The sequence below is a fragment of the Sphaerodactylus townsendi genome, linkage group LG01, assembly GCF_021028975.2.
Source record: "Sphaerodactylus townsendi isolate TG3544 linkage group LG01, MPM_Stown_v2.3, whole genome shotgun sequence".
In the NCBI taxonomy this organism is placed as follows: domain Eukaryota; kingdom Metazoa; phylum Chordata; class Lepidosauria; order Squamata; family Sphaerodactylidae; genus Sphaerodactylus; species Sphaerodactylus townsendi.
Window position 1 is genome coordinate 49,332,762 of NC_059425.1, and position 17,990 is coordinate 49,350,751.

At 40.1% G+C, this 17,990-nt stretch overlaps 1 protein-coding gene across 2 annotated transcripts in view; it reads left to right on the forward strand.

Annotated features, from left to right (window-relative positions):
• Positions 1-17,990, forward strand: part of SRBD1 (S1 RNA binding domain 1) — a 167,024-nt gene that overhangs the window by 55,977 nt on the left and 93,057 nt on the right. For both annotated transcript variants that reach the window (XM_048482732.1, XM_048482740.1), the window contains exon 15: positions 14,638-14,729. In XM_048482732.1, the coding sequence (XP_048338689.1) occupies positions 14,638-14,729 (92 nt within the window). The remainder of the gene's footprint in view (positions 1-14,637; positions 14,730-17,990) is intronic.

The following is a 17,990-nucleotide window of genomic DNA, read 5'->3' on the forward strand; positions in this document are numbered from 1 at the left end:
GCATTTCAGGAAGAATTTCGGCTTCCTGCTTGACTGAGAAAATAGAAGTTGGTTTAGGAATGACGTGTCTTGATTCATGTGCCCATTAAGGGCATCTAGCTGGCCACACTTCATCGTGCTGATTTGCATCCGAATCTGATAAAGCTTTCATTTTGTAGTCACTGTAAAAGCACGCATTTGCTTTTGATTAATGGATTTGCAGGCGCATATTGGAGATGTTTTATCTCTTCAGCAAACCCAATGCATTTTGACTTCCAGGTCATATCACCAATTGTTTTTAAAGTCCTCTTAGTTTCAAAAGTGTGGTGTGACCAGCTGCTTATAAAAATGTAAGTCTACTTTTTCTGCATTGAATATGCAGAACTAATTGCACAGTTCTTTGGAATGTGGGCCCAAAAACGTCAAAGAATTCAAGGAAGCTGTGGAAACTTGAATTTGTTACATGTTGGAGCAACACACTCAAACCTGTTTTGACTAGCAGTGTTAGTGAAGAAGTGTGCCATACAAAGTTATTAAATGAAGCAGTGGCAGTGCCCAGGAGGGTATGAGTTTGCTCTGAGGTAGTTAGCGTATACCATTGCCTGTGGACTCCTCCTGCGTGGCAGCTGTGCAGAGGAATTGGTTTAGGCTGCTGGTGCAGAAGTACATCTGTATACATTGCTCTCCATCACCTGCTTCCTTGGAATGCCAAAGCAGGATTCATGGTCTGCATCTGAATACACACACTACTGCTAAAGACAATGCTTTAGGATTTATTGACAGAAACATTGGCCTCAACAGCATTCACTTGGAAATTTTTCACTCGAACACAACATTGTGGTTGTATAACATTTGTTGCTGTGTGTTAAATGCTGTCAATTCACTTCCAAATTATGGCAACGCTATCAGATAATGTTCTCCAAAACGTAGAATCGTAGAGTTGGAAGAGACTACGAGGGTCATCAAGTCCAATCCCCTGCCTTGCAGGAATACACAGTCAAAGCTCTCCCAACAGATGGCCATCCAGCCTCTGTTTAAAACCCTCCAAAAAAGGAGACTCCATCACATTCCGAGCCAGTGTATTCCACTGTAGAACAGCCCTTGCTGCCAAGAAGTTCTTCCTAATGTTTAGGTGGAATCTCTTTTCCTGTACTATAGTTAACATCCTTGCTTGGGTTTTGCAAACTGAGAGCCATGGCTTCCTTTTTGGAGTCAGTCCATCTCATCCTTTTGTACTGCTGTGTTCAACTTTTCCTAGCATTATTCTCTTTCCAATAAGCCTTGTCTTTTCATAATGTGACCAAAATATGACAGCCTCAGTTTAGTCATTTTAGCTTCTAAGGAGAGTTTTGGCTTGAACTTCTCTGTTTTGTAAAACTCTCCTCCAAAACCCCATTTCAAATTGATCATTTTTCTTCTTGTCAGCTTTCTTCATTGTCCAACCTTCATACCTATACATAGTATAGTTCCCATCTTTTCTTTAGTTTGTTTTGTTCAGTTAATGTATTTCCATTTTGATCTTTCAGATGCATAACTATGCTTTAAATTTCCCTTTGATTTGTTGGATCTTATGTTCTTTTTGTAGTTCTCTTCTGTTTCTTTCCACTGGTTATGATAATAGTTCTCATTGTCTCTTTGTGCAAGTTACTGCATTACATTTTTCATTCTGTTTCTGTTCCTTTTGCTTCTCATGTGTTTATAATAATTTTAAGAATTTCTTTAGTCATCCATTGAAGCTTTTCATTTCTTTTGGCTACAGAAATAGTCTTTGCACATTCTTCCTTGATAATATCTCTGGTTTCAACCCATAGTTCTTTGGGTTCATATTCACTGAAACTTAGCAAAGCAAATCTGTTCCTTGCATGATCTTTAAACTATTCAAGAATGTTGTTCAAATTGTATTTTGGTTCTATTAATGTTTTGGTGTTTTAGCTTTATTCCAATATTCAATATTAATTCAAGGTCTTAATGTCGTTCAGTTCCTGATCTTGTTTCAGCAGACAGCATAAAGCTTCCCCATCTTCTGCATCCAATTATGTAATATTTTTAATTTTTATATTAGCCACCCATTTTACACCCATTCATATCAACAGCTGAACATCCTTTCATCTTTAATCCAGTTGCATTACTGAGAATAGCTCTACTCATGGTTGTTCACGGCTCTTCCCGAGTAGCTGATTGACTTGGGAGTTCCATCTTCAGCACTATACCTGCCCTTCAAGGATTCTTTTGCCTGCATCATGATTAGAACTGCATGTTCTTTTCTGCTGATGTGGCCATTAATCCCTGAAGGATAAAAATATACCAGATAAATAAATATAAGGTCATATATTCCAAGCAGACATTGAAGACCTTCACAAGGATCTCTCCAAACTTCATGCTAGCTAAAACTATGACGGATGAAATGGAATGAGACAAAAACAACTTCCTAAGAAAGAGATTGTGGGGCACACTAGAATAACAACACTAAGCACTTAGGGACAATGAAAAAAAATAAATTAAGTGTTAGTAGGACCATTCATGTTCCAGAGAGTCTTGACCATTTGCACTGGCATCCAGTTTGTTTCTGGGTTCAGTTGGTTGCTGATTTTCATCCTTTAAGGCCCTTATCTGCCTAGGACCTCACAACAGGGGCTAACTTGCTACAATAAATAAGCATTCCAGTGGTTAAGGGTCTCTTCCACACATGCAGAATAATGCACTTTCAATCCACTTTGAAGCTGGATTTTACTGTGCAGAATAGCAAAATCCACTTGCAAACAATTGTGAAAGTGGATCGAATGTGCATTATTCTGCATGTGCGGAAGGGGCCAAGGAGGTCAACCCAAGTGTTGGGATTCTGCATTAAAGTGCTGCTGTTGGAAGGGTGGGGGTGAATTTTGATGATTCTCCCATAGATCTCTCATAACGTTTTTGACAGTCCACTGTCCCTTAGGAACAGCATCTTTTTGGGTTTCAGTGGGAGAGGATTTGGGTAATTTCTCTTTCACTGACTTGTTTTCTAAAGTATCCCACAAGTTACATATTTCAGACACATAAAGTTAAATTTGCTAGATTTTGGCTATTCTTTTTTTGATTCTTTAGGCTACTGGAGGCAAATACCAGGTTTCAGTTTTATTGAGACAGAACTGGGGTTACTTTTGATATACAATTTTAATTTTTGCACTGTATTTCTGTGTTAGTCACTTCTAATGTAATAATCCATTTTCCACTAATTCTATTGCTTTTGATTGCAGTGCTGTAGTGCCTGTTTCTGTGTATTGGCTGTCTCTGTGTGCTGACCTGTCGCTTGTATATTATTCTCTGTTGCTGCTTCATCCTGTGTTGAAGAGGTAATCTATGCTGTAGCTAATCATACCTCATTTATCATTTTAGAGTAAAGGCCTAACCTCTTGTCACAGGGTGTATATCAGTGTGTGCCCCCCTCCCCATGCTATAGATATCATGTTTGCCATCTACATGTGTGAAGGATGTTGTTGCCTATGATGATAACTGGGTTGCACAGGTGTGACAAGGGAAATAATTGGACTTCGGGTGCTGATTTTAAGAGGTGACCTTTAGGCTGTTGCAAGAAAGCATGATCTAATGGAGCCAAGGACTTGTCCAGAAAGAATTCTCACCATATAGCTAGCACAAGAATTATTGAATCTTTCTATTTCAGTGTGTCTGTCTCACTGATCATGCCAGCATGTGTCTTGAAATGTATTTTGAAAAATTAAGGTTCTTGTTCATGTTCACTATGCTCATTGAAGTTTATAGAGATGGGTAAAAGGATCTAGTGGGGAGCTCCTTCCCTCCTTTGTTCTGAGGACTTTTCCGTTTTCCCAGCTAAAAATTTGGAATGTTTGTGGAGCATACAAAAAACTATTTTCTCTTTTGGAATGAGTTTGTGGGTTTACTTGTAGGTTTACTTGTGGGTTTACTTGTACTTATTTGCTCAAAATATGTACTCTGAAGATTTTAATGCAGGATAAGGTGGGTGAAGAACTACAGGGGTCAGTGCTATCAGTCACAGACCAGGAAAGGGATTTGGGCGTCTTAGTTGATAGTTCCATGGGAATGTCAACTCAATGCATGGCAGCTGTGAAAAAGGCAAACTTTATGCTGGGGATAATTAGGAAAGGAATTGATAATAAAACTGCAAAGATTGTCATGCCCTTATGTAAAGCAGTGGTGCGACCGCACTTGGAGTACTGTGTTCAGTTACTGGATAGTTATTAAAGGGGCTTGGACAGATTTATGGAGGAGAAGTCTATCTATGGCTACCAATCTTGATCCTCCTTGATCTGAGATTGCAAATACCTTAGCAGACCAGGTCATCGGGAGCAGCAGAAGGCCATTGCTTTCACATCCTGCATGTGAGCTCCCAAAGGTATCTGGTGGGCCACTGCAAGTAGCAGAGTGCTGGACTAGATAGACTCTGGTCTGATCCAGCAGGATCTTTCTTATGTTCATAAGAAGAGTTTGGATTTAATCCCCCCCTTTCTCTCCTATAAGGAGACTGACGGTGGCTTTCCCTTCCTCTCCCCACAACAGACACTTAGGCGGATTCTGCATGGACCAAAAACAGCAGTGTGAAAATGGTGTTAACCCTTTTACACCTTCTTAAACCATTTTACACCACTTTCACACAGCTGTTTTTGGCCTATGCGAAATCCGCCCTTGTCAGGTAGGTGGGACTGAGAGAGTTCCAAAAAAGTGTGAGTAGCCCAAAGTCTCCCAGCAGGCTTCATGAGTAGGAGTGGGGAAACAAATCCAGTTCACCAGATTAGAGTTCACTGCTTTTAACCACTACACCATACTGGCTGGGTGAGAAGTTTGAGTTATGTGCCATCAAGTCACTTCTGACTTATGTCTTGCTTACTTGCTCCCTTGCTTACTGAGGACTGTGGCTTCCTTGATTGAGTCAGTCTATCTCAAAATGTTGTCTTCTTCTTTTCCTGATTCATTCATCTTTTCCTAGCATTATTGTCTTTTTCAGTAAGCCTTGTCTTCTCGTAATGTGACCATAGTACAAGAGCTTTAGTGTGGTCATTTTAGCTTCTAGAGAGATTTCAGGCCTGATTTGATGCAAAATCCACTTATTTGTCTTTTGGGTGGTTCATGATATCCATAAAACTCTCCACCAACATTACATTTCAAGTTAACTTTCTTTTTGTTTATTTTTCTTCATTGTCCAACTTTCACACCCATACATAATCATGGGGAATAGTACAATATGAAATATCTTGATTCTGGTCTCCAGTGACACATCCTTATTCTTAAGAATCTTCTCTAGTACCATCATGCCTCCTCTTCCTAGACTCACTCAATCTTTCTGATTTTTTTGGTTGCAGTCTCTGTTTGATTGATGATGGAGCCAAGGAATGGAAAATTTCTTCATCATCAGTGTTCAAGTTGTGCAGTTCTTTTGTAGTTATTCCTTTTGTCTTATTGATGTTCATCTGTAATCCTGCTTTGGCACTTCCTTCTTTAACCTTTGTCAGTGATCTCATCTGCATATTTCAAAGTGTTTATGTTCCTTCCACCAATTTCCCCTCTACCTTCATCTATGTCGAGTCCAGTTTTCCTTATGATGTGTTCTAAGTAGATTGAAGAGATAGGGAGACAAAATACATCCTTGTCTGACACCTTTGCCAATTGGAAAACCATTCAGTTTCTCAACATTCTGTCCTAACAATACCCTCTTGTCTCTAAAGTGCATGTGAAAACAGTCAGATGTTGTGGCATACTCATTTCTTTTGAAACCATCCTTAGCTTTTCATGATTCACATAGTCAAAAGCTTTGCTGTAATCTGTGAAACACAAGTTAATTTTTGAAATTATCTCATATGCTCCAGTAACCAATGCAAATTTGCAATATGCTCTTTAGTGCCTCTTCCTCCTCTGAATGAACATCTGGCATTTCTGGCTCAATATATAACAGAGTTTGTTGTAAGTGTTTCAGCATCACTTCTTTTCTTGAGAAATTAATATGATAGTCCAATAGTTGCTTCAGTCTTTGATTTCTCCTTTTTTTTCAGAATTGACTTGTAGTTCGACTGCTTTCAATTGTGGGCCCTTGTTTTGTTTGCCATATTTGTGGGCATATTCTTGTTAAGATTTTGATGGCCTTTATTTCTGTGGCTTGCAGTAGCTATGCCAATATCCCATCCATTCTTGGTGATTTGTTTCTCCCAATTGCTGTCAGAGTAGCTTTCACTTCACTTTTGATAAATGAAAAGAGTCTTCTTTAAAGGAATATGTGATCCATTCATTTCTTCTGTATAGTGCTGTAATGCATAGTTCCCATCTTTTCTTTATTTTGTTTTGTTCAGTTAATGTATTTCTGAGCTGACCTTTCAGCATCCCAGAAATTCCATCTGGTTTCTTTTTTTTATCTTTTAGAACAGTTCCACGCATTTGGCTGTCATAGCTGTTGATACCAAGATACCCAAACCCACTTTAGTCTCCCCTCCCCTCTCCCCGGTACAGCACCCAGTTTAAAGGAATAAAAGTCATCCAACTCCAAATCAGTGTCTGTCCATGTTTCTAGTAAGGCACTAACATCAAATTTTCATTTTGAACAGATCTCTTTGCCTTCTTCCTTCCCTTTCTTTTTGGGAGGGGGGAGGTATATTTCTGTGTCATTTTAGTGACATAGTAACCACCTTGGAAAGCTTTTGCCTAGCCAATAGAAATCTTTAACCAAATCCATGTTTTCATATGTGATCAATAATGCCTTCTTGTGAATATTTAAATGAAACTGATCAAGATTCTATAAGTGGACATTTCCCTTTTATCTTCAAGAATTTCCGAACTCCCTGGCAGTACCCATAGGCAGTCACCAGATGGTGCTAATGCAACACTGTTCAAGGGCTAGCCATGGCATCATTCTTCTGTATTGCCTGCCTAATAACTTCAAATGAGTTTTAGACTTTTCACAAGGGTTTCTTTGATTCAGTTTGTATGCAGCTCTTGTTTCTGAGAGTATCCATGTAAATAGAATGGAATAGTTTATTCAAATGAGCTTTAGTCCCACTTGGAAAATATAATTCTGAGAACTTATACAAGATAGCAGAGATTGGATTTTGTGGAGAGCCGACAATATCAAAACATTTTTACCCAATGTTGTCTTGAACCAAATAGACCTTTAATATATATAGGTGTTTTGGGATTGCATCTACATGGTGTGGATACTGCTCAGAGAGAGTGAGGATTTGAGAGATAACATCTTTTCCCATTGTTCAAACTATCTTTCATGGAAGAACACATATGAAGCAATCATGTCCTTGGTAAATACTGCAGTCCTTCATGTTCTCTCTCTCTCTCTCTCCCCCTGCCGCCCGCCCCCATCGTAAACTGCCCAGATTTGGGTTTGTTGGATTTGAGGCATGCCTGTAAAAGGCAAGTTTATCTCACTAAGAGAGGTGGGCAGATTGCAACAGTGAAGGAATTGTTTTGGAGTTCCTGCTCTGGGCTGATGTCCATTTTGCTGACTTGCTTAAGGAGGCAAACTTTGCACTGTTATATGCTGTAGTAAATGTAAAAAAAGGTTGAAATGGTTAAGCATGGAGTGATTTAAAGTGGCACAAAACCATTCTGGCTGTTCTTGACAAACTGCCCACGATTGTTTCTCGGGAACACCCACATTTCACTGAGCAGCTATTGTTATAATCATACAAAAAGCACAAATCCCTTTGCTTGAAACAACTGAGGCCGTTTCCTCAAGACGTGTGTGCCTCCGACGCCGGCGTGAATTCCGCCAGCTGCAGTGGAGGCGAAGGCAATGCTCGCGATGCACGCATGCAGACGTCTTTCAGCAGGAGGCCGGCAAACGGTAGGCTGCTCCGCGACGGAGTCGCCTTTTCCCCCTGCAGCCTTCGCTCTCACCTTGTCCCAGTCACGCCTGTTGTTTCATTGCCCTCCCACAGAGGTCGGAGGGACAGCGTGGTATGGGCTCGGACGGCCAGCATACGACGGGGACAAGGTGAGTGGGACGGGGTAGGGAGACAGCGTGTTCCCCGGCGGTATCGGTACCATCAACAACCCTTTAAAGGGAAAGAAGAGATGCATTGACGCCGCCCTGGGGGAGGGGGAGGGCAGTCAGGTCGGCGCTGCTGCGTTGCAGCAGCGCCGCCTGTGCGAACGGCGGCAAGGGGGCGGCGTTTTTACCGCCCCCAGGCCGTCGTTTTTGGCCCATGCGGAAAGGGCCTGAGATAGGTAGGGCTGATAGCTCATAATCATAACACAGCTGCCATTACTACAAAAAGTAACATGGGAAAGAATTGTGACACATGTCCTTAAAATAGAGTCTTGTGGCATCTTTGGCTTTCGACCCCTTCCAGTCTGGCTTCCGTGCTGGGCATGGGACGGAGACCGCTCTTGTCGCCATCACAGACACGCTCCGTATGCAACTCGACCGGGGATCGGGCGCTGTTAGTTTTATAGATCTTACCGCAGCGTTTGATATGGTCGTGATCACGCACCTTTTGACCCACCGCCTGGCCGCTTCCGGGGTACGGGGCACTGTCCTTCAGTGGATTGCCTCGTTTCTCCGGGACCGGAGTCAGCAAGTGTGGTGCGGGGATGAAGCCTCCCGGAGGTGCCCGCTTCAGTGCGGAGTACCGCAGGGAGCGCTGCTATCCCCGCTATTATTTAACATCTATGGCGCACCAATTTGCTCAGTTGGAAAGCGGAGCTTTGGGCTGATCTTGTCATCATCAATATGCTGATGACACTCAGCTCATTCTGTTGATGGAGGGGGGGAGCGGTCGCCGCCCCTGCTGCTCTCCAGCATTGTTTGGAGGCGGAAGCTGGTTGGTTGCAGCAGAGCAGGAAGGTAACCGAATCCACTCGGCGACGGAGATCCTCTGGCTAGACCGCAGGGGTGAGGTTAGGGGATTTCCAGTCACCGGTGTGGGAGGGGGGGTCCTATTGGCGCCGACCCCCTCTGTTCGAAGTCTGGCGGTCAACCTGGATTCGTCACTCTCAATGGAGACCCAGGTGGCCCATACAACCTCGACTGCATTTTTTCCCCATCTTTCGCCAGGCCCGGGCGGGGTTGGCTCCCTTCCTCTCCTGCAAGATCTGGCCACTGTGATCCATGCAACGGCCACCTCCAGGCTGGACTACTATTGTAACTCGCTGTACGCCTGCCTTCCCTCGCGCTTGATTCGGAAGGCACCAGTCCAACATGCTATAGCACGCCTGCTCAAGCAGGAGGAGCCTTCAGGAGAACACACATCCAGCCTGTGTTAAGCGACAGCTGCATTGGCTCCTCGTTGAATTCCGAATCATCTTCTTCAAGGTGTGGGTTTTGACCTTTAAGGCTTTTATGCTGCCTGGGACTCCTTCGTGACCTTCGGACCCGTGATCACCCCATATGTCCCAACTCGGCCTCTGCGCTCTGCAGAGGCCAATCCTACTGGCGGCCCCTGGCCCCTCTATGATGCGGCTGGCCTCCACGCTGGCTACTACAGGGACCTTTACGGCACCTGCCCCGGCCTGGTGGAACACCCTTCCTCCAGCTGTCCGGGACCTGCGGGACCTGGGTGAGTTCCAAGAGGGCCTGTAAGACTGTGTTGTTCCACCGGGCCTTTGGAGTGTCCATACAGCTGCTGATATGGTGCTCTCATACTGCTCCTGCCTCCCTAGGGCAGTTACATCAGGGTCCCCTCATATTGAGGGGTTCTGCCATCCCCCCTCATGGGGGTAGGTTTTAAATTGGGGTCGGACGCCTTTTATTATGTATTATGGTTTTTTGCTGTTTTATGAGTTTTAAGCTATTTTATGGATTACTATTAATGTTTGTTACCGCTGTTTTAAAGATTTTAGTGACTTGTTTTACCATGTTTTATGCTGTACACCGCCCACAGCCCCTAGAGGATGGGGCGGTATAAAAGTTTAATAAATAAATAAATAAATAAATAAATAAATAAATAAATAAATAAATCTTGAAGACTAACACATTTATTGTGACAAGTTGGAGCAATGTTGTCGGGTACAAGTGGGCCCTGACTCATAAAAGCATACCACACGATAAATATTTTTTAATGTTCTGTTTTTGCCGTAACGGACTGACACAACTAACACTTGGAAATGTGTCACTCTTAAAATAGGTTACTTTTGAACTGTTAACTTTGAGTATCTAAAGAGTGGGCCTCCATACCTTGCTGGGTCTTTAGCCAACAGAATCTGAAACCATGCCCCTGGGCAGGAGTTTATGATTTGGATCCAAGGAGTGGAGGTTCAGTCTGTGAGCTCCCCTGGGGCCACAATCTCATCTTTTGTTAGTCGTTTTGCATAATTTTGTAAGCACAAAGAAATTATTACACCTAAATAAATGATGTGTTTATAAAAATCACGTATAAATCATTTTTTTCCTTCGGGGGGTTGAAGTGATGAGAGGTTTTCACTTTCTGTTCTATTTTAGAACTCTCTTGGATTCCAAAAGAGATTTGTCAGGTGGCATAGAAAGAAATGCAAATCCTTGGGCAGTTGGGGCTGATTTTTTGTCACACGGTCATTGCAGTTGGTGTTTATTTTGCTTACATTTTAAAATTAGTATCTTCTGGCCACTCTTTGTCAGGACAAAACTGTGAGTTGCCCTTTAGATGTTAATTCATCCTTTTTCTTTTATATAGACTCAACCTTTATTTTGCAATCTTCATGATTCCTCCTCTCAAATTTCTGCTGCCAGGTTTATTTTCATTCTGTAAATGGGCCCTGGGATTGAGGGAGCTTGCTCAGAAAACCAGGCAGCTCAGTATCTTTTGATAGAAGCATTGGTCACTTTAGTGGAAAAGTATGCAACATTCTGACCAGATGTTCAACAAGCACAGTAAATTCTGCATGACTCACAATTATGCATACTCTAAACAGATAGAAATAGAAACACGGCCTAAGGTTTCTGCTTCACCTGTTTTACGTATTGTACTTTTGTGTGAGAATCAAACTATGAGTTAAAGGTACAGCGATTTCTGAACCCAGGCTTAAGCCCCCCATTTTTACAGTAGTTGAGGGGAGAATTGGCAATGCTGATCATGTCTTTGAAAGTTTATGCACAGGATAAGCACACAACTCTAAGCACTGGATACAGCTTACATTGCCCATGCAGAGCAATCTACCCGACTATTCAGAGGAAATCCAAGCACAAACTTGTGTAGGTACACGGATCAGTCTCGCTTGATTGTTACAAGTGCAAGCAGAACCTGGGAGTGAGATACATGTACGCTTCTGCACATATTGAAAGTTTTGAGCAAATGATTGAACAATTTTTTTGAGGATTGAAGAAATTCACACAGTTTAAATAAATATAAAAGTCAGCCAATATTTAAGATTAGATTGGCCTATATACTTTTTACTTTTGAATATGAATATATGGAAGAAAATAATTTTTTAAACAAGGTGCAGTGGGACAATCATTATAGAGAAAAGGTCATTCTCCTGGAGGGGAGGGGGACACTAATGCTTGCAGTTCTCTGAATTATAATATTTGTCTCATTATTTTAAAAAAAGGTCAACTGGCAAAAGTTTCTCCAGTAAACATTTTCTTTTTAAAAAAAAGCATTTCTTGCCTATCTACTCTCAATTCTGAAGTCTGCAAACCTAAAGTCTGCAGCCATAGTGTTGGCTACAGACAATATTCCTTCTTTTTTTCTCTTCTCATGTTACCTATTACTATAAACATGAGATCTTCCTCCTTTGCTTGTCCTACAGCACTTGAAGCGAATGTAATTGACAACCGTGATAGGAATAAATTTGGTTTGCTAATTTGCACAGGCAGCCATGCCTCAAAAGAAACTTCAGTAACTAAAATCTAGGCTAAGAATTGACAAAATTAATGCATTTATTAGCTATATGTCCTTTCTGATCATAATGGCCTCCTATTGTATGATTAAGTTTTCAAATATAAACTGCAAAAGTAATTACATTTATGATGAGAAGAATTTTCTACAACAGTTAGAAAAGCACACCATACTTATAAAAGTGTCCTTGTTAATATCTCTTAGAAAAGACTATGTAAAATTTTACTTCCAAGCAAGTCTATATCTAATTTTCTGTATTCTGTTTTGTGTTGTATGCATTTTGTCGCAGTTCTGCCAGTTGTTTGTTAGGACAGATGATAAATCACTATCCTGTAATTTTTTTGTTACATGGCATGCTTTGCTTAAGGGTCTGTCTCATTTGCTTCTGACGTCTTTTATGTATTTTCTGTGTGCAAATATATTTAGAAAAAGCAGCCCAAGTTATGCAAACAATTGCCTAACAGGTATTTTTAAGTGAGGCATTTTTCCTTTGTTTTGTTTACTTTTACATGTAATTTATTGATTCAACATCCTTTTAAGCGGGGAATGGATGTTTCATTATGCCATATGTGGTGACAATTGGAGCAGTCAAGTGATTGATAGTCTCTCAGTTACGACATAGTTTTATGTTGTACGTGAATTTCCAGTCCTACTTTTGTGCAAATCTTGTAGTGAAATATATTAACCTTGGGTTGCTTTTGACTGTACTTCAGTATAAATGACTGGAATATTAACAGCAATTACGTGCATGATTGAATATTAAGAATGTATTCTTTATTATATGATAGTTTCCAGAGTTCCGCAAAATGTTTTCACTTTGCAAAAAAATGGTTGTGTGATCTTGTGTGGCACTAATTTTTAAACAAATGCATGAATTGGGGCTTTTAGAACCACAAACAGTTTTCTAAAGTAATGTGACAATTTCCTTTGAGTTTGGAATGCATTACTTGTAAATGTTATTAATGCAGGATAGAATGTGGGAAAGCAATATTTTGAAACAGAATATTTTAAAAAATTATAGCTACATATGTGTAAAATGGCCTTGGTTTTAGGTACCTATGACCCCCTCCCCCCTTTGAATTTAGTCTTCATTTCATGGGATTGGGTTGTGTTTTCTGGGTGTGCTGGGACCAATCTATATCATTAAGTGCTTTTAAAGTGCTTTTTATTGATTTTTATTTTTTTCTACATTGTTCTGCCTTTTGACTAGATTCTTCTGTGTCATTTCTGAGCTTAAGTTTTTAGCATTACTTGTGTGTATTTATAAAAACTTCTTGGTAATAAGCAATTATTGGACAAATGCAGCAGCTAAGCAGGGTGTGAGTTTTGAGTGAATGTGCAAATAAAACTGAAACTGATTACATCTGACCTGTAGATCTTTTAAGTGACTGGTTCATTGCTATGAACAGAAATGTTGTTTCTACCAATACACTGTCTAAAAGTTCTCAATAGCAGGTAGAAATTAATTATTTTTCTCTTAGCTGATCCTCTTTATGATGTGTGTGAGTTGTCTGTTAACTCTGTTGAAAGTTCTATTCTTTATTTACCCTACCTGCATAGCTAGCGCTGTCTAAAATGAAGAGAGCATTTGAGTGTAGCTAAGCAGTGGAAAACTGATACGCTTGCCTTGTGGGTTTGTATTTCAGGATTGGTATGTGCTTCTCATGCAGTGATGTGGCTTGGGTAACTCAGTTGAAGAGCAGCTGTGTAGAATGCCAAGCTATGTGTAAGATAGGATAGTACCAGAAAGGGGAGCATTTAACATATTTTCCCCTAAAAGCTGCATTTGTGTAGTATCGTTAGGAATGCTTTTGACGCATGCAGGGTATATTTGGTTGAGCAAATGTGTGTGCAGATAGACCTACATTCAGTGGAGCAGGTTTTATTTTTGTAACCAAATAGCTACAGATAACACTGCATCTAACAGTTCAGAATTCATAAGTAGGAAGTAGAAACTGACTGGTGGTGGTAGTTTTGTTAAAAAGGCAACTGAGATGTCTTATTATTGTGTGTTAGTTTTTAGAAAATGAGAACTGTATAAAGAGCATAATATATATTTTACTGCATTTTATTAGATTTTATGAAGCTTTTTATTAGGTTGAGGCAGAATTTGGGGATTTATTTGTTTTCATTATAACAAGCCACCTTCAGCTGTGGAAAAATGCAAGTTATGAATGTGTTAATAAATAAACATATGACAAAGCAAATAAATTGGTACTATCCCCTTGTAGAACGTCTCAGTTTTGCAAAGTGCTTACAATTCAGCATCATTCAGCTGCTTATTTATATGCCTTTGCTTCAGATTATTCTATTTTTATCAATTTAAGGGACCGTTGGCGTCTCCGAGGACACTGTTATCACAGTAGATAGTCCGTTGCACTCTCATACATAAAGCCATTGCTGTCAGTGAGATGTATATCGACACTAGGTTTCAGCCTTATGTTATGTGTAAAGGTGAAGAAGTGGTTTTTAGGTGCGGGGGGACAGGATAATGTTTATGTAATATCAAAAATTTTAAAAATAATAAAACAAGCAAACATTCATTCGCTTAACTGATGAAAGCAAAGGAGAAGGTGGCCTGAGGGAGTGGTGATATATTCCTGGAGACATTCACATATGTGATTGTGACGGGTCTGGCACTCAGCTCCTAAACGTTAAACACAAATCCCATACATTTCAACGCAATCTTCTTCCAAGTATGCATGTTTAGCCTACAGTCTGACCAAGGTGCACTTTTGTATACAGTCTCTCCTTCAATTTCCCTAGGTCAATAAACATTCATTTTGCACATATTTTAGTTAGTGTTGTAAATAATGTTTCTTCTGCCTTAAATGATGAATTTTGATTATTTATTTTATTTTGCTTGCAGCATTACCAACGAAGCAGGAGCCTCTATATACAGTGTGAGTCCCGAAGCTTGTAAAGAGATGCCTGATTTAGACCCTAACCTACGAAGTGCAGGTAATTACTGATTGGTTTTCTTACTCTTATATCAATCAGAATGTACTGTATACCTTATAATCATTAAGCAAGACCTAATGAAGCTGAAATTGCAGAACATACTACACACTGGCTTTTTTTAGATGGTCATCCAAATAAATGATACACTGAAAGATCCCTTAACCTAGAGATCTTGGATATCTTACTTGTTGATTAGATTGATCCAGAGGATAAAATGTAGTGAGACCTTTTCTAGTATTTACCTGAAACAGAAGCCAGCCGCATTTTCTGCCCCAGGTCTATTTAAAGCTTTGCAGATCTCTTGCTTCCATCTGACAATGAATACACCAACGTTTGTAATATACTTGATAAGTTTTTATCTTGACAATTTATATCGGCTTCCTAAATTGAAAAAAATTCCATAGTGCAAATTAACAGAAAATCGCATGGGTTAGTTTTTAAATAAGCACAATCTCAACCATATTCTCTACAGAAAACTCCAAGTGACTTGTAGCATTAATTATGATGTTGAATTAAAAAATTTTTTACATAATATTTAATAATATTTAAATCAACCCAAAAAGCAACATAAAGCAGTAAGATATGTGTCTCCCCCCCTTGTAGCCGTTAAGTACTTCAGCATAAGGGCACAAAAAATAAGACCACAGACATTGTAGGCCAATTATGAGAATGCTTGGTCAAATGCAAGGACTTTCCTCCATTGTGTCTATAGATGTGGGCTGTGTGGGAGGACATTTCACACCACAGTACCACCATAGAAAAGACCCAGTCTCTGGTCATCCTATCTCAGAAGGGGGGGGGGGGCACAAAGAGCAGAGCCCACAATGCTGATCTTAACTGGCAGACAGTTTTGTATGAGAGTGTGTAGGCAGGTTGCATCTCACTTGTAGACCGTGTCAGTCACTTTCACAGAATGTGGAAAGCCGAAACTTGATACACACCCATTCCAGCATTCACTGGAAAGGAAATGTTTCTCCTCTTAAGCCTCTGGAAATGAAGTTTTTTTCCTCCTAATGCTGGTCAGTGCTCTGGCACAGAGCAACTCAAGACTCTAGGAGTTTCAAACTAACCTCAGATAAATTGCGAGGGGATTTATACTCGCAGCCAGACTTTTGGCTAACCAAGCTATTGGTAATATGTGAAACTGCCTCTTTCACTCACATTTGCTTCAGATTGAGCAAGTGGAGATTGCCACTGGCAGCAAGGAATATGCCTGCGACTGCATGATACAACCTGTATTTATTACTGCTTTAGAATGTACTGTCGACTCTGGCTCTCTTTTATTTTCACATGTTTGTTTTAGATTCTTGACAATTCCTTTTTAAAGGCACTCATCTTACACATTGAGCTCAAAGTAATAATAGGGGTGCAACAATTCCAGAGGGGATATTCATGTTAGTTTGCTGCAATAAAGGGAGGTGTCATATGGCACCTTGGAGGTTAGCAAGTTTTTGTTGTAACATATAGTTTTGTGCACTAAAGTCCATTTAATTAGTTAGAAAATATGTACCTCCTTATGTATTGTTATTACCCTTTCAGGACAATAAAAACCAAACATACAGTAAAAAAGCCCCAATAATAACGATACAAATATGAATAAAAGTAGATGCTGCATCAAATTCTTGCAGTATGTCCTTGCAGGAATTACTTATCAAACGCCACATTTCTTTTTTTATTTTTCATCTTAGTGGTTTTTCTTATTGCTATTTATCTGTGGGTTAAAAAAATAATACTGATATTAATTCAGTTTATTAATCCGTGTGGTTCATTTGCTTCAACTAATCCATATGCTTAATTCCGTTCAGTCCCTTTCTCTTTATCCTTCTAGTCACTCATTCATTCGTTCATTTTGTGATAGCTTTGTCTAAAAAGTGTTGCAAACTCATCTGGTAGGCACTGTCTTTTTATGGGAAATTTTAGATGTCTCATAAATATTATTAATACACATCTACAAGAAACTATAAAACAAAGTCAAGCTTATAATCGAAACTTGTGTGGATCTGTTCCCATATTTGTTTGGTGGAAGAATGGAGTCTTCACCCTCTTTTGCACCCCACCAATAGCATCTCACATGAAATAGACACTCTAGTCATCACACACTGATAAAAAGACAGTTATTTAAGCTAAGCAGATCAGATCACTGCTGCATAACTGGATGGAAGACCAGAAACCTCTTGAACATCATCTTAAATTTTATGACTGAATGATAAGTATGCTTCATAAACTGAGTTACTACACAGTGAACTGCCATTCTAGCCTTTACTGAAGGTTGATTTCTCCATTTGCCATCCCCCCACCTGTCTGTGATATAATAGTTCGTCTTCATGGCCTTCTGTGCCATGAAGAAGATTCACAAGCTTTTCTTCCCTAGCAACAGAGTGCCCCCTCTCCCTCCCCTCGGCACCAATGGTGGGTAGGTTCCCACTTAAACAGTCACGAGGTTGGAGGGGGACAGAGCATACCCTCAGATCTCTCTTTGCCGCCACTTAGAGAGGACATGCTTGCTACTCTTCCTTAATGTGGTCGGGCCTAAACTGATTTAGGATGGCTTCCTAATTTAAAAAGTATTTAACAAGTATTTAGGGACACAGTTTGGCAAGATACCACAAGATGTCCTTCTGCTCAGTGGGAGAATGACTATTGGTTACTCACTATGAAGGGTTCTTCTCTGAGCAATGAAGAACATCTTGACCCTCCTGAGACATGTTTTTATCCTCTTCTGTTCTCAAGCTCTGACTTTTAGTATTTCCAGGCAACTAAGAATAAATAGCACATTCACATTAGACCTTATTTCCTGGTTTCTATCTTTACCTTATCTCTGTTTTTGAGCAGTTTTGTTATATTAGTTTAAAGTCTATTATATGGCTGTTTGGAGTTACACAAACTGGAGATCAAGATATAATTGCCACAGGAAACAGGAAGCTGTTAATTTGTTCCTCCCTGTCTGGATAATTGGTCCGTAACACTCAAAAGATGCCCTTCATTGCTTAGAGGAGAGGGACCCTTCATGGTGAGTAACCAATGGTAATTTTACTTCTTTGTACTCAAAATGGTTTAATTAAACTAACAATAGTTAATGTGTTTGCATGAATGCAGGCCACTTCACTTTCTGTAATTAGTTATTATCACGATGTAGATATGAAATTGGTTAGTCTTCAAAGTTAGTCTTAATTGTGGTTTCAACTGATGTTTGAATGAAGACACGTTGACTTGCTTGGTGATGCTCTTTCAAGCTTCAGAGAGAAGCCAGTGAAACCAGCA